The 20,087-nt window shown below is 39.3% G+C and overlaps 1 protein-coding gene across 5 annotated transcripts in view; it reads right to left on the bottom strand.

The window, feature by feature from the left end:
• Positions 1-20,087, bottom strand: part of MADD (MAP kinase activating death domain) — a 68,066-nt gene that overhangs the window by 24,076 nt on the left and 23,903 nt on the right. For 3 of the 5 annotated variants that reach the window (XM_056492594.1, XM_056492593.1, XM_056492592.1), the window contains 12 exons: positions 19,476-19,654; positions 18,674-18,909; positions 18,156-18,312; positions 17,044-17,147; positions 16,013-16,206; positions 15,094-15,425; positions 14,323-14,462; positions 13,002-13,103; positions 10,454-10,556; positions 9,269-9,455; positions 8,944-9,094; positions 6,406-6,612 (listed from right to left, as the gene is read on the bottom strand). In XM_056492594.1, the coding sequence (XP_056348569.1) occupies positions 6,406-6,612; positions 8,944-9,094; positions 9,269-9,455; positions 10,454-10,556; positions 13,002-13,103; positions 14,323-14,462; positions 15,094-15,425; positions 16,013-16,206; positions 17,044-17,147; positions 18,156-18,312; positions 18,674-18,909; positions 19,476-19,654 (2,092 nt within the window). Of the gene's footprint in view, positions 1-1,605; positions 1,660-6,405; positions 6,613-8,943; positions 9,095-9,268; positions 9,456-10,453; positions 10,557-11,010; positions 11,071-13,001; positions 13,104-14,322; positions 14,463-15,093; positions 15,426-16,012; positions 16,207-17,043; positions 17,148-18,155; positions 18,313-18,673; positions 18,910-19,475; positions 19,655-20,087 lie in introns of all 5 variants that reach the window. The other 2 variants (XM_056492590.1, XM_056492591.1) reach the window with 2 other exon arrangements.

Consider the following 20,087-nt stretch of genomic DNA (forward strand, 5'->3'; position numbering starts at 1 on the left):
GAAAGAGAAAGCATAAACAAAACTTATGAAGAAAAATAACTAAAAATATTTTTTCTAAGAATTTGAAACATTATTTTCCACTGAAATACACACAGCTCACTTCTTGAGGTCTACTTCCACTCATTCAAGTGGTCATCATTTCTAGTTCTGATACAGCAAAAAGTTTTATATCTCTTTACTACAGCAATAACACTAAATTTCAGCTGTGTGTTTTAAACAATTTAGGCATTTCCTGTCCCAGCACATAATTCAGATATATTCCTGGCAGTTTGGCTTTTAAAGGAATTGAAATTGACTGAAGCAGTTCAGGTATTTGAGGGCTGTAACTGAGTGCAAGGAGCACAACAACCACAATTACATTGTTGTCACTGTCAATTTACAGGCACTTACAAACATCCCTTTCTATTATTTATGGAGTTGTATGTCTAATACACATGGAACACTAAAACCTCCATTTATCCCTCCCAATGTAGGCACCTACCTGAAAGGCTCAGTTTGGGAGAGCAGGTATGTGTGTGTGTGTTCTATGTGTCTGTGTTGCACACTCTTCCTCAGCAGATACCAGGAAGCTGTACTGCAGGGCTGCCCCATTCACCCCATTCTCTCTGAACTAACTCCAGATGCTAATTTGTACTTAACAGAAGTATTTAACTGAGGTGCCGAAAACTGATGTAAGCAAACCCAGGCCTAGTCAGAATGTTTGGAGTCTTCATTCATTCATATCAGCTATTAATCCTTCCCAAATAGGCAGCATCAGCTCTGTAAAGTATAAACTAAGCTTATGATCAGGAAACACCTACCACAACACAGTTGTTATAAAGTGGCTGTTACACTTATGTTGTATGTCCCTATTTACAACAGTGACAACCAAAAGAGCAAAATCTGGTATTGCACCTGCAGAGCATACATATTCAATATTCTATTCATTATTATATTTCAATAGATGTTCAGATTTGTGTAGATTTAGACTATTATTTAGACTCTGCAACAGCCTCAAACTATTTCACTCCTTCTTTACCAAGGAATATGAAAAACAAAATCAGGTTGATTCCTTATTATGAGGCTATTTTCTAGAAGTCATCACCAAATACAATTCTTCACATACACCTTCTCTCTCCCCCTCAGAAATATTTCTTGTTGCAGACTGACTGCTCATGCTTAATGCCAGTTAACAAAATCCACCATGCCACGGCATGAACAAACAGGAATTCTTCATCCCAGTAACATTTAATCAATCCATGTATCCATGTCAACAACTAGTTAAACAAGTTTTAACCTTCAAGGAAGGAGATGAAGTATCCTAAAATTCTTCCATATTTATCTGATTGGTGAGGATGCAGAAGACCTGCTTCCTCTTCTTTGAAGGTAATATTTGGGGGAGAAAAAAAAAAAGGGGGAAAAAAAAAAAGAAGAGACATTTCAACATAATTTCCTCAAGGCAAACAGATCTGTTTGGTCTCTTTAATGGAGACTTTCTTGATAGGTTTTATTCTTGTGAGTATAAAACCTGTATGCCATAGATGCAAGCTCACCCTGCACCTGGGGAGTTGGCAGTTATGGGGAGGCTGGAGGAGTCAGTTTCTACATTTTTTTAAATTTCCTTACTCGTTTTTTCCAAAGATTTTTGCTTTTTCACTTCCTGGTGCTTGTTCCACAATTCTACCCAAGATGCATTGAAAGCAGGAGAGAAAGAGAAAGAGTCAGCGACTGGTCAGACAGGTGAAAACGGGGAAAAAAATTTTCAAATAAAAACCCCACCCCTTCACCTCAAAAAAAAAAAAAAAAAAAAAAAAGAGAGAAAAAAAGGCAGACTTTTATGACAACTACTGAGTGAAGGGTTAATTAACACCATTTTAAAAGAAAGCAGTATTGGGCATCAAGCACTGCATCATCTCTTAGTAACAGTATTCAAACATTAGAGATGACTTCATACAGTTCTGGTGGTGCATACCCCCCTCCCCTCATCAGACCACACTTTGACAGCAGTGAATCAATTAAGGAAAAACAGCTCTTATGAACAAATAATTAATCACCTTTTCTGAGAAAGGGATTTAAGACTGTCAGATATTTACTCCTCTAAAACGTAGGCATCCCAGAAGCTCTAATTAACAGAAACATTTTAATGTCTCTAGTTTATATCACTGAAAGGAGAAAGACACAAAAACAGCAGCAGCAATTCCAAAAATACTCAAGTGTAGGTTAACACAGCATTTAATCAATATTATATCTTACATACTATCACAAAGTTTACAAGTTATTTTTGACCTGACAACATTCTCAATAAATGCCCAGCTCTGCCTATGAACCTGTCCTATATGCAAAGAGCTGAACTTCTCTGCATCCACTTGCTCCTGTCAGGGTATAGAGAACAGAAAATGGCAAAGAACTAAAATGAGCAAGATATCAGACATGCTTCAATCCAGCTTCCAAAACTCAAAGTCACAGCACTCTAATCAAGTCAGCAAATTCCATAATACACAATGCACAGACCAGCAAAACAGTCTGAAGTTTTCTTAAAACTGAATTTGAAACTTAGCCCTGGGATAAAACAGTCATGAGGCACTTGCACTTTTCTATCACTCACATTGTTTGACTGAAATGCAGTCACCTTTTCTGCTCATTCCAGGTGCTGGCCTGTTGGCCAAAGGAAACATTACAAGCTGCCATGCTGAGCTGACTCTAAGTGTTAGGCACTGTCCTCTCTCACTATTAAAGTTGGGGACACTACAGAGGAAAATCCTCTTAGAAAACTGGCAAAGAGAAGGGAAAAAAAGTGAAATGTTCTTTTACTACTCTTTAAATAAACTTCCTGAGCACCTGAAAGGTAACTTGTGTCAGAAACCCATTCCATCCTGCAAATAGCAGAAATAGGGGCAAAACAAGTTCTAAGTAAGTTCTATTAAGAAAATTGTCCACTGAAAAAAAAATTTAAAGGATAGGTTACAACTATGGAGGAAGGCTCCAAAGTATTATGAAAAAAGACATCAAGAGTGAGACAAATGCAGCAAGGTAGAAAAAGCTAGAAAGATGGCTTCTAGACTACCAGTTTCTAGATCTGCTTCATGATTGATGGATGTTCCTTCAACTTTCATAAATAGACAGATGGATAAGATAAAATTGCTGAGGGATCCAAACAGCACCCTACAGGCTTATCAAGCTAAGCATACACTGACACAGATAACAATCTCTATGATGGACTTAATTTGTTTGTTAAAGGGCTTTGAAAACATCTGGCTTCTTCCATGCTCAGTCTTTATGGCTTTATTTTAAAAATCACCAGTCTGAAAGCTGCAACACCTGCCATTAACTTACTTTTAGCTGTCTTGTCTGTTAATTTAGTGTAGAGTATATCCTAGCACATTAAAAACAGACTAGATTTTACTCTCAAAAAAGAAGAAAAACAAAACTTCAAATAAACTCACAGAGCATAAAATACTACACCTACAGCCTTGTTATATGACCCTGAACTAAACAGGACAGCAGGTCCAAAAAGGACCTGATGCAGATGAAGTATGTAGCACAATCCTTTCTGTTTAAAAAAAACAGCCAAAATAAAGTGATCTGACCAGATTAAACAATTATTTAAAAACTAGTAATGGAAACTTCAGTAATTGGTGACATTTTCATTAACAGTTATGGAAAGTATGCAATAAACCAAACTTATCACTAATACAAAGGGTAAATGAATTACCTATCAACTTAAAAACTACCAGTGTCCTAACAAAAAGACATACAGGTGATGAACCCTGGAAGACAAGAACCCCAGAAGTAAGCAATTGATGAATATCAGAAGCATCATCTTCACATTGAAATTTCTAGGTAGGAATTAGGTATCAAAGCACAGTCAAGATCAAAGTTCAGCTGCTAAAAAGCCATCCTGCTTCCCCTCAGAAATAGGAAACCCTGTGAACTTCATAGCTATTGTTCCTGTAGTACCAGAAAACTGCACAGATTCAGCTCTAGATCTGAGATGCAGTTTAATCACCATACTAACATACACTTTACATATTACTACTGCAAACAGAACTGTATATTATTTTACTCCATCCTTCTGAAGACTTCTCATTCTAGTATTTCCTCCTGTATCTAGGTAAAAAGGTTAGCAGCCAAATTTGGATTTCATCTATACAATACCAAGAAATTACTTCGAAGTTTTATTTACACATCTTAAACTGAGGCTGTAAGTACCTCCCAAACTTCAGAGAACCAAGGAACTGCTGAAGTTCAAAGGGACCTGTGGACATCATCTAGTCCAACCTCCCTGCTTAAAGCAGGATTGACTAAAGCTGCCTGCCACAGGACCACATCCAGTAAGATATTCACTTTCTCCAGAGATGGAGAATCCACCACCTTTTCAGGTGGACCCAACCTGTTCATTCCACCATTGAATCATCTTCACATAAAAACATTTTTTTCCCATGTTTAAATAGGACTACTTACAAATACGTTGTTATTTCAGCAACATGTAAATGTTTAGCAAATGCTCTTCCCTAAACAAATTAGTTTGAACGAGAACATCTGCATTTCACAGCTAAGCCATGACTAACACCAGTCCTGTATATCCGAAGTTGTCTTATTCTGAAGTTTCCATGACAGAATATAAAGGAAGTATAACAGGCAAGCAGCTTTAAATAATCTCTCTGCAACACAAGACAAACACCCTTTACTTCTAGATCACACAAGTCAGATGAACATGGAAACTAGTGTTTTTACAGAAAGTTCCTAAAAAGTGACTTGCATACCAGTTCATGTTTTGTGGTGAAAAACAAAAGCAGTCAGAATAAAAGATTTCAGGAAAAATATTCAAGTCTTTTGAACTTTGGTCAGTCTAGGCAAAACCATATCCTTCTTGTAATTTAGCTCCATAAAAGACAAGTGGAAACCATCATAGCATCAGAACCACCAATGAGAATGTACATTTGCCTGTCCTTGAAGACCGTGGATTGTTTAAGGCTAATGTTCTGGCAACAGTAGTTTACATGGCATATTACGTAGCACTTTTTTTGAAAAGCACTTCTTATGATACTTCACAAACAGGAATTATCTGATCTCTATGATTTCCATTTCTATGAGGCTTTAATTTCATCTAAGGGAAATAAGCAGTCCTAGCAATCTTATCAAAAGATCTCTCTTCCTTTTTAAAACAATAATGTCCTAGAGCCTGGTTTATTCTTAGTTGTGCCAGAAGCATACTTTCCTTTTTCTCTTCTACAGAAAAGTAATGAAGCACTCAAAGCAAAACAAACAGCTAACTGAAATGCTGGAAATCTGAATCTGAAACACTTTCAGCTTCCTGACAGCTTTTCAAATGGAGTACAAGACTAGTTTCTGAGCAGCTGCCTCCCTAAACAAGGCAGTTACCTCTTTAAACAAGAAAGCAAATCAAGTCAGAGGGGTTCAGTACTTGACAGCATCCAGCCTGCAGTTATTCTGTGTGAATGAGAATGAATGTCTGTACTCCTGTCACTCAGCTGCTCAATACACACATTCCCAAGTCTTATGCCACAAACTACATCTATATCCTCACAGCACCACACTTCCAGAAGATTATTCTTTCAAACAGTGATTCCACAAAAATGTTATTTTAAACAGCTGTAAAAAGCAACATCTATAATTTAAGATTACATACTTTGCAGTTGACAAAAAATTTCTCATATGCTCATGGTACCTCTCATGTTTACAACCCACAGCCCACAGGATACAGCCAAAGTAATTTTTTTCTTTCTCCTTCCTCCACCAAAAAGTCTGCAAAGCCCTTTTTAAATAAAGTAGTTCTGAAAGCCCTACTTCAAACTTTCACCTAAGACACAGGGAAAAGCTATACTATCTAAGAGTAAGACAGGAAAATCTCCAGTGACCAGCCTAGCAGATGCTATTTAGAAGAACACACATTCTATTTGCTATTGCACAGAAGGAAAATCCATCAGTCCTGGTCATTGGAACTGTAACACCATAACTAAAATATTTTTAGAAATTTTGTTGTTAACAAACAGTAAATTTTGGATCCCACTTACATCAGGATACAATCTACATAATTCACAGGTAGCCAGCAATGACAGAATGTTTCATGTTTCCCTTCCACAGCTGCCCTTTCTGAAATCCTGCTCTCCCTCTTTTGTCGTTTCCCATTGCTTGAAAACAGCAATCACAGAACAAAAAATAAGGCTGTTTAAGGTGTAATGAAATATAGAAACAATTAAGATTAGACAGTTTCTGGGAGAAAATTGTGGTAGATAGTTTATCTGAGAGTAGGGTGAAAACACATATGATTGTTCCTTGCGATCCAAGGTGTAAATGAAGCATGTTACAGTAGAAATGTAGTGTGTTAAAATGGAGAGAATGCAAATAGAACCTAATGCCAAACCAGAAGTCCCCCCTTCACTTTGCATGCACCTCAATACACACCAATGGAAGCAATAAAATTTTCTTCCTTTAGACTTCTTGTGTCAAACTCCCTTGGCCCTTTGCCTGCAGGGCTCGGTGGCTTTGGCATTAGGTGAGGTACTGGCAGCTGCATTGCAGGTTTTGGCTCCACTCTTGGGGATGATGCGGGATCCTTGCCAACCGGAGTGACTGATCCATCTGTAGGACTTCGTTTTCTCTTTTCTGGTTCTTTAAATAAAAAGAACAATGTTAAGAGAAATTAAATAAATAACTAACTAGAAAGAAACATAAGGAAAAAGGAAATGAGAGCTGGAAAAGAAAGATGAGACAGATGGTCTCACCTAAATCATTAAGCCTGGCAATGAAACAGCTCAGTGCCACATTTGTTCCCATAGGTCAACATGACTTGCTGATAGTCTGACTCTACTGTGGAAACAGTAGAGGAGAAAGCCAGACTACTGTTTTAGGGATACTCAAGTATCTCATTTCTGTATATCTGAAACCTAGGTATGTACTCTGACACAGTAACTGCAGCATCTCCTCTGCCAAACTGTGACAAATTAAACAATTCTGCCTAAACTACCAAGGATACAATTTACAGAAGATAACTTCCTCTCCAAAGATGACAAATGCAATCAATTCCATGGGTAACATGAAAAGCTCACGAAACCTCAGCTATAGCTCTTCCATCAATCTCTGAGACTTCCTATAACCATATGTCCCTAAAGGTAGTTTGGATTATTTCTCTGTATCAAACCCCACAGTATGAATTGCAGCAAAACCTACAGAAAAGAATAACTAAAACCACGTTTTCCATAAAGAGATTACTGCACAAACTATTCCAATACCTGATGAATCTAATAGTCAAAACTTCATACCCTATTATCTAAATCTGTCATACCACCAGATCTTGTGATACCTTTGTTCAGTGGATTTAAGATTCTGCTATCAGTAACGCCTTTCTATTTAGAGAGTAACTGAAAAGGATCAACACCTAACACTCAACAGACAGAACACTTCAATCCTTCAGAGCAAAAGTGTTTCCCCAATGCCTCGTAGTTCTTTTCTGAAACCTCAGCTTTGCAAGATGTAATGATCAGAACTGGGAGCACTGCCTCAGTTGTGGGTCTTGTTACTGATACATCAAGATACTACACAGTAGCTGCATTCCAAATGTGTATTCATAGGTACACAGTGTCCCTCTTCCCAGTTTTTACAGACAGAGTAAGTAGTGGGAAGTTCACATACAGCAGCAGGAGAATGCTTCCGAGGATATACCTCCCAATACTACTATTATTGCCAACTATCCTTCTTCCTAAAAACAAGTCCTTGGTTTGACCATATTATAATTAATCATGACGATGCTTCAGTAAGATTTAGCTTACTCTAGACAAAGAAGCTATATCTATCATGTCCTGTAGGATTAGTTGCTTATTACTATATGTTCAATAATAGCAACATAAGGACTTATTTCTATAAAACATTTCTAATACTAATTTCAACTAATTGAAAACAAGTGAAGCATACAAAAGAGCTAAAATCTGTCTACAAATTAAGATGTTATGCAATAATGAGAAGAGTCTTTCAAAGTTTGCACCAAATTTTGTCTGTCACAACCACAATTAGTTTGCTGGGAAAACTCTACTTACCATCAAATTATGCTATTTGGTCTTCACTCTAAAACTACTGAGTTTTATGTCAGCCACTCCAATTTTCCTTAGAATCACTATCAGACTATAAGCTTCTAATTACCGAGATCAGCCTATTCTCCACATTCAGGACTGTTCCACTAGCACAGCCTTCCTTACCTTTCTCAGCATTCTAACAATGACTGAAAAGGAACACAGGGCGTATCTAAGACAACTCATTAAAAAAACCCTGGTGCAAGACCCAGAACACTAACTATAAAGGGTTTAGTAGATGCTACTTCTCTGTTACAATGAAATAAGTAACTTCATCCTCTGAGATTACAGAGAAGCCAGATACTAAGCAAAGCTTTTTGTGAGCTTTTGCTTTCTTCCTCAGCATGTATTTTCTTATTTTACATTAGAATCAGATTTTTAATAAAAGGTTGAAAATTAAAGAGATATTTTCATACTTTCTTCTCTAAGAGTATTTACTTCTATAAGAATAATTGTGCAGTGCAATGTGGCTGGTGAGATGCAAGCCTCGTATGATTCCACATTACAAGTATCTCCCTCCCTACCGAGGTTGTCTGCAACAACTTTCCAAGACTGTGACCGGGACAGTTTTAGCTGAAGGCCCCCATTCCCAGAATTTCCACTTCAGCTGTAGAAGTGCCAGGTTTTGTATCCCACTGCAGAGTTTCCATTTTCAATTAAATATCAGTATGGCAATTATTTTGCCTTGGTCCAGTAACATGTATATAAGAAACACAAAACAGGCTTCAAGCTTTATAAGGCTTCAGTAACAATGGTACGATTCTCACCATTTTGGAAGTGTTGAAAAAACCATGAAATATTAAAAGGCACAAAAACAGCTACCTTCCCAATCTTGTTTGGTTCATAAACACTGTATTCTCATGAACACTTTTCTTACCTTTATTATAGTAGTGAGTATGTGCTATCTCTAGCAGGCCAAAAACACTGGCCATGCCTCCCAGGCCAGCATTTGCATATGACTGCTCCAGGCTTAGCACAGTGCACTTCAGCAGGTCCAGCATGCCTTTATAAACCTTGCGGCTGATCTCCTGCAATGAAAACACCCATCAGTGCTGCTATTTCAGAAGTGAGAAAAAAAGCCAAGAACATAAATTCCCAAACTTTATGCTGTAACATCAGCTTTTCACAACTGACAAAAACTTCCTGTGAACTGAGCCCTGGCAGACACTGAGTGTGAGGACCCTGCAGAGCTCAGCACTGACCACGTCCTGGATGACATCCTGCCGAGCATCCTCCTCTGACTGGATGGTGCGGTTCAGCTTGCTCAGCACAAACACACGGAGCTGCTCGCTCTCCAGCAGACGTCGGACCCTCTTCATGTTCAGCCAGCCAACACCTTGCCCATCAAGAACGTTGTGTACCACCTCCTTCAGGAACTGCTGGTTCTCACTGGCACATTTAGAGAAAGCAGGCAAAAGTTAGTTACCCTCTGCTTACTTTGGCTTACATGGGAAGAGAGCTGTGGCCAGGGCACACACAGAAGTACCTTCCCTATCAACAGTAAGTGACATCTAGCTCTATCTGCTGCTAATTTAACTGCACAAGCTCAAGCTCTGTTCCATAGGTGTAGTATCAAATATTTTATTTTGTCTTTTATTTCCTATAAAAAGCAATAATCAGATTTTCCCCTAGCTCCTCTAGGTACCACTCTACCCTTCACTTTCACAGCACTTTTCAGAATCCACTGGAATCCTTTATGCCTTTATCCTTTATCTGAGCTGTGGAAGAGGAAGTGCAGCACTACTAATGCACTACTGCAGCAGCCTTGGCACATCTTTTGTGTAGCACGTTTGCTCAGCTTCTTTTGCCACAGAGGGAAAGGTAAGAAGGAACTTCTGTGCAACCTGCTGCATTTCACAGTCTGAACTGTAGTTATTATTCTTACTTGTCCCCCAAACGCAGTAGATCAAAATAAAATCACTCTACCTATGACTGCTACATAAGAAAGGGAGAAGAAAGCACAGGTCAGGTAATGCGTACTTGCATCATTCTGAGTCCAGTGCCAATGTTGAGAAAAGCACTTCACATGAATTTATGGAATCAAACTGCTTCATTGGGCTCAGTTGCACCCTGCATAGTGCATTAAAACTCCACTGAGCTAGATCACCTTGTTCAGAACACTCAACTACAAAGAATAACTACTGAGTTAAAGCAGAAACCTAGAACATTCTGGATCTCAGACATTTTGGAGTACAGAAAAATAAGCATGTGCACTATTAACTGTAAGACATCCATACCAAATCTCCTTAGACAATACCATGTCTAGGTCTAGGGCAACAGAAAACTAGTATTTAGTTTTTAACAGCTAGACTTCTGAGAAAACATTGGCCAGGTATGAGGCCACCCTAACTACACTGTACACTTGAAAAGCAGGAAAAAAATATCACCTGGAATTGCTAGTTCGTCCCTGAGGTGATGGAGACTCTCTCTTCACTGTTGGGCTGTGCTTTATGACTGAAGACTTCTGATCAACAAGGGCCCGTCTGTTTCCTAAAGAGGAGAGGAAACAGAATGAGAGGAAAGGGTGGGAACAAAACAATCTGATCCCAGGGACAAGCAAGACTAAAGTTGGCTAACACACCTATTCAAATTACAGGTAACAGACTTCAAACAAAATGGAAACTCCAAAAAAGCAGCAGCGTATATCATATTCTAGCATCACACATCGGCAGAAAACAGTAATGGGAGTAATGCAGAGAGAAAAAGAGAAGATGGTAATGGGAGCAGGAGGTGAGAGGCAAGAAAAGTTTGGCTGCTCTGCATGCAGTTCCACAACAAGAACCATCTTCAAATTAGTCACTGTATGTAAAAGCATAATGCATTGATGGTGACTAGTATAGATCATGTGGTACTGGTTACCCAGCGAGAAAGGTAGCCCGAAGTCAGGCACAGGGAATGCTGGAAATTGTTACATCATGCACAGCTCATGCTGTAGGGAACCCACCTTCATTGCTTACTGGGCCAGCTTCAGTAATAATCTCCATTATAGTATTTAACCCAAATACTGGGACACAAAATATACAATTAGTAGTGTACTGAAATATCTACACTCCCCACTGTCAGCATCAAAAGAATCCAACTAGCAGTTTCTTCCCAGCCCTCCCTCAAAATAAAACCCAAATGACACTACAGCAGGAAGGATGTTTGAAAGCCCAAGACCACAAGGGCCAGAATGACTTATCTTAAGAGATAGTGCTTGACTTGAAATTTGGCATCGTGGAACCAGTGTACTGCATCTTCAAGGACATTACTGTATTATTGTACGTATTGTATTTGAAGGCACTACAAAAACCATCTGCATCACCAAGGAAAAAATACTGATGGATGCGCATGAAATAAAAATTAAAAACGAAGCCGGAAAGTGGTCAAGCAGCAGCAATGAAATGGAGTCCCAGCATCATTTCCCATTACAGTTAGAAACACACACTTGGCAACAAGAACAAGTTAATGCAGCAACTTTGTATCTCTATAGCAGAGACAAAAACATCTAAAAACCACTGAAGTGCCCAGTGGGAAACCCAGTGAGCCAGCATGCACATGTAAACGAACACACACACACACACACACACACACACACACACACTCACACACATACACTTGCACATGCATAAAACAGACTGAGCTACTCCATGGAAATCCCATCCTCATATCTGCACAGTAACATTAAAGGCCCTACAGGATTAAAATAGTTAAGAAAAGAAAACCGAAGTGCAGATGAGGCACAAAAGCATGAATGTGGAATGGCAAACCCCATCACTGTTTTCTTCCAATGCATGGAATCAGTCATTAAGTTTACCCATGGAAACAACCCTGACATGAAGCATGTTTCTTATCCAGTACAACTGGACACGAGAACATAACCAACTGGTAAAAGGTTGTCAAAAACAGCTGTGCAGAGTCTCTGCTAGTGTTTTCACCCTACCAGTCCTGTTACTCCTCATTTTGCACACAGAGAAAATGATTACTTGTCTCAAAAACAAAGTCCAAAGCAGAAACACAAAATCCAGCTTTTGGTCTTTGTTTCTACAAGGTCAAAGGTCAGCAAAACACCATACCAACCTTCATCCACATCCCTTCCCAATTCCAGATTAAAGTAATCTTTACCGATAAAAGTGATGAGGAGGAAAAAAATAAATGAAAAAAATCAACACATTAAAACAAAATCAGTAAGTTCTAATCAGATAGAATAACTCAAAAGGCAAAATAAAACCTCTCCTCAGTATAGCACCTGAAAACACTGCAACATCAGTGCAAGCTTGGTCACCCCTGCAGTATTACATTTGGTATAAGGATGACCAGGATGTTTAACACCCATATGTTAGAAATAACATTTCTCTAGTGCCTATTCAGACACATTACCTAATGATACTGCAGACAAACAGGAGATGTTCTAATGAAAAGATTGTGCACATATGCTAGGGATTGATCTTCACTCTCATAGAACGGAAAGCACGGGTGTAATTTGATTTTCTATTTAGCAATCTGAAAAGACGATAAACACTTTCAAAACTAACATAATCTGCAGCCTCCATGGGAGGCTGGCATTACCCCCATCTACAAATGCACCATCATCACTCTATAAATTACCTAAGGCTAGGCATGAAGATAGTGGCAGTACAAAAGCAGAACCTACCTCTTGGTTCTTGTTCTTTATACTAAGTACTTAAAAATAAAACAAAACAAAATACACTATGAATGTTGGTTTTCTTTGTTAACTCAGCCTAGACCAGACATTCTCCCATCCAACATAGCCCAGTTGTTGGAAAAAAGAATGACTGAGAAATATCATAACAATTTACTGTCTTGCTCCTTAACACAGTTACTACCCAAACGACCAACAGACATCACTCCCAGGATTCCTGTCAGGGGTAGGACCTCAGACTGCCAAGTCACAAGAACTGAAAAGCAGTAGAAGACAAAGTGAAAAATGGTTACCTTTCAAGCTGGGAAAGGGAGTATTCTTGTCTCTCCCAACTTTGGTTGGTAGGGCTAAGTTGGACAGACTGAAACTTGTGCTGTGGTTTCTGTACAGGCTGCCTATGACAGAAGACAAAAACAATTAAATGTCTACTGCTCACTGTACATATCCAAAGATCCTATAACTCCCCATCTTATTTCAGATCCTTAATGATTAAGTTCTTCTTCACTACCCAAAAGTCTCACAACCATAACATGCCCTCATTTACATTGCAACCACATCTATAATCAGATTATTCTAAACAGTACAAAAACATAAGTCTTTATGTCACATTCATGTCACAACAACTGATGTTGGATCTTCGAGTCTGAAATGTAACAACAAAATCCTCTTATCTTCCTGCACTTAGATGACATCACCTTAGCTCTACTTTCTAGTTTGATCCCGTTTATGGGAGCAAATGAATGGCTGAGAAAGCCACGTGAGAAAACTGGATGACAGAAGATCTGCAAAACATGTAACTCTGAAGTGAGGACTGTGCACTGTGTCTTGTGAAACACTGCTAATCTGCCACGGAACCATGGTTTGAAACAGAAGCTTTTCATTTATTAGGAAAAAACACATATCCTTCCTGATACAGGCAGATCTTAAGGACACAATTATGCATCACCATCATCTGCTTACACCTCATAGACAGTCTGAAAGTATCACATTCAGATAAGGGAGCTGATTAACACTTGAAGTTATTAAAGTGTCAACATATTATTTTAATTTGCTTTGATTCTTTGTTTTTCTGTAGTCTTATTTTAGTAACAGTCATTTTACCAGAAACACTTATATTTTCAAGTGCTACAAACTCCTTTCACTGCTTTTTACTGTAGTGCAAGACTCAAGAGGCCATGTCTTCTGTAACTCATTAAGAATTCTGGATTTGTGTTCCACACCTGTGATTTTTTTAAATAAAATATAACTGAAAGTAGGCAGTCAAGGAACTAAATTTAGTACCTAAACACACAACATGGCAGCATGGAAGGCAAGATTTTTTTATCAATTTCATTAAATTGCACAATGCTTTGTTTAAATGAAACCAAAGAAATTTCTGATCTGTGCCCTAAAGTGCCATAAAACTCAAGGGGCTAATTACAAAATCAAAGTCCTTCTTATTGGAGAATATATAAAGCAGTAGCTGTCAGCAGTTGTCAGTAAGCCACCATGACTACTGAAGGGCTGGTAATTTTACAAACAACTCATTCTCTTGACTAGCCACCTCTCTATTCCATCTCTCTGTACACTCTGATAAAATAAATAAAACTAGCTTAATGAATGCATTGTACATACTTGCAAAAGACATGATGCCCCCAAAACCTTCACTGCTGTTGTTGGAGACAGTAGAGTTTGGGGAGCTGGCCCTGGAATCTGAATCTGCATCAGAATCGCTGGCCAATTTTAAACTGTTTGGCCGGAGCAACTTCTGAGACCTTTAAAGAAATGAAGTACAACTGTTATTAGCATTCCTCCTTCCTGCCACAAATCAACACATTGTATGGTTGTGGAAGACTGACGCTGGTCTCATTCACACCAGTTTTTACCACACTACCTGTACCTACTGGGAAAGAAAAAAAAAAAATCCACCCAAACAAGTAAAAAAAAAAAAAAAAAAAAAAAAGGGAGAACTGAAACATCTTTACATTCAGGTTTTTATAGCCTTTCAGGGCATGCTGAAAACTTGTCTACAAAAGGGCACTGGCAATCTGGTTTGAAAGGAGTAACAAGAAAAGCCATTGCCACCAATCACTGCAGTATCTTTCCCCCAAAAGACAAAGTTTTTCCACAACAGTTTCCAGAAATCAGTATGCTATATACTAGAATGTTCTAGATAGAACTGTTAGTTCTCATAGCTTATACAGCTTATATAAAAGTAAGGAACTGAGGGACTAAGCAAGTGCTTTTATTCAAACAAGAAGGGTTGACAGCATTTCAATATTAAATGAAAGTGATCAACAATATATCTCAGTTGCCAAAGACATCTGAGTGCATGAATGTTCAACTACATGATGCAGACCGAAACCCCAGAAGTGCTGTACACAAGGGCAGGAGACGAGGACTTGCCTGCTTCCATTGAGATTCTGGTTAAATCTTGGGGTGTAGCTCTCTTCCTGCTCATCATCTTCATCCTCCGTAGGAAAACCATACTGTGGTTCAAAGTATGGATTGTCATACTCCCGCTTCCTCACCACCCCTTCTGAGGAGCTCATGCTGCCAGCTGCAATGTCACTCTCACGACGATCCAAGCTTATCTTGGGAAAGTTTGGTTGCAGTGGCAAGGAAGAGAGATGGTTTGAAAATCCAGCAGCCAATTTCTCTTCTATTTCTGCTGAGTCTGCTGCCTCCTGTGGACCACTCAAATCATTGGTCTGTTCGCTAATTTGCGTTACATACAACTGAAGGGGAGGACAAGAACAATTATTTCAAACTGGGAAATCTGCACAGTCCTTGCTGCTTCCTACAGGGCCCCCACCATATCCCCACTATCTGGTCTCTAAACTAGGATTTTATATACAATGCAGTATTTGTGCATTGTTCTAGGGACTTACTCCCCTTCAAAAGAGCTCTGACTAGTAAGTGTTAGCTCAGGATAATGGCTTTCCATTACCATGTTCCTATTTTTCTTAAAAGACTACAAATTCACGAGTTTCCCCATCCCACTCCCTGTTCCTCTAAAGACATTAGGTCTTTTCAGACTCTGTAAAAGCAATTTCTGCAGTCCCAGCCTGGACCATTTCTCCCTGCTAATGCTGCATTTCTCAATGCACTAGAACTTTTTGTACAGGAATGGTCTGTCCCAGCATAAGAGGGTACCAGCAAACTCCACCTTGCTCAGAAAGTCCAGGGTGAGCATGCAATTTAATCTGTGCATGGTGTAACAGTCCTATTAGCTTTTGCCCTTCTCAGAAAGAACCATGTGCATTCTCCCATTCTTTATATCCTAATACGCTGATCTTGAGGCTGAACTCATCTCAGTACACACATGATTCACTCCATGGATGACAGTGCTGGGGCTGCTACTGGCTGTAGTACTGGAACTTGAACGAGGCTGGTTATTCTCTTGGGAGTTCTCACTGTCTATGATCTGTTCATCGGCGTCCCCTGAATATTCTTGAAAATCATCAAATTCCACTTCACTAGCATCACCAAGGGCAGCATGAGTCAGGGGGTCAACATCTGCAAACACATCATTATTCATTAAACAACACTGCCTTCCTCAGCCTTCTGCCCATCTAACTAAATACCCCTAGAAGATGAGGACTGCTCAACAGAATCAACTTGCATAAAAATCTACGTTATAAGGGGTTTTGGAAGTCATCCATTCAATCTTCTCCTCAAAGCAGGAGCACCTTCAAAATTAAAGCAGGTTGCTCAGAGCTTTGTCCCACAGAGTTTTGAAAGTTTTCAAGGCTTGACATGCTACAGTGATCTTGGGAACCTGTTCAACTACAATAACAATTACATTATTTTCCCTGTGTCCGAGTGGAGCTTTTTTTTGTTGCAGCTTATGGTTATTACCTCTTGTCCTTGTGACATGGGAAATGTTTTGGGAATTCTAAACTTAGTTTACTGAACAAAGTGAGTGTTTATGCAGCTTCCATATAAGCCACAGAGAATGCATTTTTCTGCCCCCACTAAGACAGAGTAATACTTTAAAGCTAGCACTGAGAACCAATTTGCAGGGGCAGGAGAGAGCTCACACTCTGCTGTCCATATTGCACAGTATTTACTGGCAGCAGCAGGTTGTTTCCAGATCCAGTGAACCAGTTTTGTTCAGTAGCACCTATTTCTGTTCTTCCTCTTCACAGTGTCCTTGGGAGGAAATTGTTTATAAGCAGAAGAAATGCCCTTTTTCAGTCTACCCACACTCTTTTCTGAGAGCAAGACCACAATAGACCAATACTTTGTTCTGGTTCAGGGATTTAGGGAACGCCTTTTTCCCAAAATGCTTCAGATGAACTAGGAAAGGGAACCTATGTGAACCTTGTGAAAGTAAAAGCAGAAGTTACTCACTTGGGGTATCACCATTAATGTCACATTTCATCATCTCACTGACAAAGTCACCAAGGGAGGAGTAGGAGGAACTTGAATCGTCATAGTCGACACTGTCACTGCCACTGCCACAACACGTGAGAGAGAGAGATGAGTGGCAGCATCAAAGCAACAGCAGGCTCTGATGCTTTAGAGATATGAATCAGCACTGCCTTTCATGGACCTCCTAAAAATCTCATATTAGAGTATGTATGAACAAATTTTACAGGCCAGCTTCATGAAAAGTAAGAGGAAAAAACATAACTTTCAGGTAGATGAAGAGTTATTCATTTAAAATAAGACATTTAAAATCTCTTAGCAGAGTTAATGAGGCCAAACATAAATGAGTAGACAACAGTGTATTAATTCACAAAACATGCATGTGTGTTTATGTAGGACAACTTCAAGGGAACTGGGAATCACAAGTAAAAGCATTTCCTTTTTACACTAGTGATAAAAGCATTTCCTTTTTACACAAGTGATAAATCCCATTCTGTTAGGACCACTGGTGCTGTGTAGAATGCAAAATATGTGCAAGTCCAAGGCTGAAAGATCTCACAAACCAGAAAAGAATGAAAGGGAATAAAACTAGACACAAAACTCCAAGAAATATGGCCAAAAACGACTATATAAAGTTTCCTTTCATTTTACTGAACACACCAGATGGTCATAGGCAGTGGGTAGTACTAATAAGCTTTGCATAACTATGGAAAGGGAACAGAGATTTGGAAGAGTGGTAGGATGGGTGGGAGTATTTGTAGTACTGCAACAGAAATAATCAGAGAAAGAACAGCAAGAAGAAAAGAGAATTAAGGTGTGAGGAAATGTCAAATGTCAAGTGGCATACAGGTAGCAAAAGAAAACAGGAAAATAAGTATGGAGAATCATATTAAATGAATACACTAGCAAAGGATTAAGAGGTTTGCTGTGATAACAGAGCAGTGAGAAAATTTACTTCAGTGTCAGTATTCCACCCAGACAATAAATAAAACTACAGCCTATCAGGCTATAGGAAAAGGCTGCAAATGAGAAGTAGGAGAGGACCAGCAATCTGAAATAACTCTCATGTGACTACAGGCATGTTCCCCACTAACCTGTCATCAGTGGGATCAGAATCTGTTTCCTTCTCTGCTGGGACATTCAGGGCTTCAGCCAGCTGTGAATTGCTGTCATAGACTCGATAGTGGATGGGCTGCAGCTGGTGAGCATACCACTTGGGTTTGTCACCAATTAGGGCTGGGTCAAACATGTCTGCACAAAAAACCAAGGAGAGCATTAATCAAACTCATTTACTGGTGTCAAAGGCTTCATTCACAGTGACAGTACTCTCTACTGAGTCCTGAAAAAAGGGACAGTCTTTACTCTAAGAAGCCTATAAGACTTCTCCATAATCAAACAAGAGGTAAAATTAATTGGAGAAGCAACTCGCCAAAAGCAGGGCTAACTTGGGAGAAACACGAGGCCATACAGAAAAAGACAAAAATATTCCTTGAACTAGATTTTCCTCACCAGCAGGATTACTATGGTATAAAATCAAATCCTTCCCTAGAATGCCTAGTTTCTAAGTTCCTGTATTACATCCAAGTGCAAGAAAGGCAAGACCAACACTTACTGTTATGAATTCTTTGGAAAGCATAATTAGTAGGGTTGAGTGACCATTCTCCAAAGTACTCTACTGCCTGTGTTCTGGAAAGCTTATCTGCAAAAGGTGTTTGCTTCGGCCTAGAGGCAAGAAAAGAATTTGCCTGGAAGGCCACCACTGGTCGTGGGAAGAGACGAAGAGTGCGAGTATGCATTTGGAAACCTTGCAAAACATTTGGCGAGTTGAAGAATCTCACCATAGCAACCCTAAAAAGAAACAGAGAACAATATATTGGGTAAAAACACAGAGCATAATGAAAAAGAAGAAAGAGAGCCCTTAAAAGGTATGCCAGACAATGTTCCAAACCTTTAAAGAACGGTAACCTAACTCTTCTTAGAAAACAGCTCTCTTGTAAAAAATAAAAGAAAAATCCAAACAAACCAAGACCCAGGAAATCCCTTTGTTCCAATTCACCATCTTAACACAAACACACACTCAGTGAAGGATATCATTCTGTTTCTACTAGCTGAGGTTACACCTAAGTCCAAGGACATTTTTCTTCTGTAGTTCAAGGCTTGTGATTAAAGCTGAGGTTACAGTATCAGACTGACAAATCCAGGTAAAGTGGATGATCTATAGGAAAATGCAAGAAGCAAAACACCCCCTCAAGATACACAGTTATGCTCATGCAGGTAACAGATATGAGATAAACACCATCATTACTGTTTTTTTCTCCCACATGATGTCAAGTAGAATGTACAATAGTACCTGACAGATGCTTTCACCCATGGAAATGTTTGTGCTGCCCTCTTATGAAGGCCCAATGACTCACCTGGTAGCCACATCAACAGAGTCCACATCATTTCCATAGATCAAAGGGTTGAATTCCGTGGAGGGAGTAGACTGCAAATCATTCTGTGGTCTTCCCAGCAGCAGAGGCACCTCCTGCCCATCATGAAACTTCTCTAGATTAAGAATGGGCTGAGTATTCAGGCTCATGCTGGCCAGGGCCTATTGAAGGACATTATGCACACATTCAGCAAGAACAGTTATTCAAGGAACAAAAGATCAGAGCTACCCTGCCCTCTAGGCAATTGCAACAATTATGCATGCTCCATTAATTTGTCTTAAACCACCTCCACGATGAGTCAACAAGCATCTCCAGGCCCTCCTTTATGTTGATTGTCAAAATGATCTCCTCAATGCTGAAACAGTCCTGGAGCCAGCCAAGGAGAAGCACAGAATTCCACTTTGCTAGATCATTCATGACAGGAAAACTGATAGTCCTAATTGGACCAGTAGTATGGCACTCCATAACTCTACTTGTAGAGTTATTTCCGTGTGAAATTTGAATACATCTTGGGAACTACAGGCCTTGAAACTTGCCCTTAAGGGTGGCTATTCAACCAGTAATTTGATATTCCAGGAAAATGTGGAGACACCT

The sequence above is a fragment of the Oenanthe melanoleuca genome, chromosome 5, assembly GCF_029582105.1.
Source record: "Oenanthe melanoleuca isolate GR-GAL-2019-014 chromosome 5, OMel1.0, whole genome shotgun sequence".
Lineage (NCBI taxonomy): Eukaryota > Metazoa > Chordata > Aves > Passeriformes > Muscicapidae > Oenanthe > Oenanthe melanoleuca.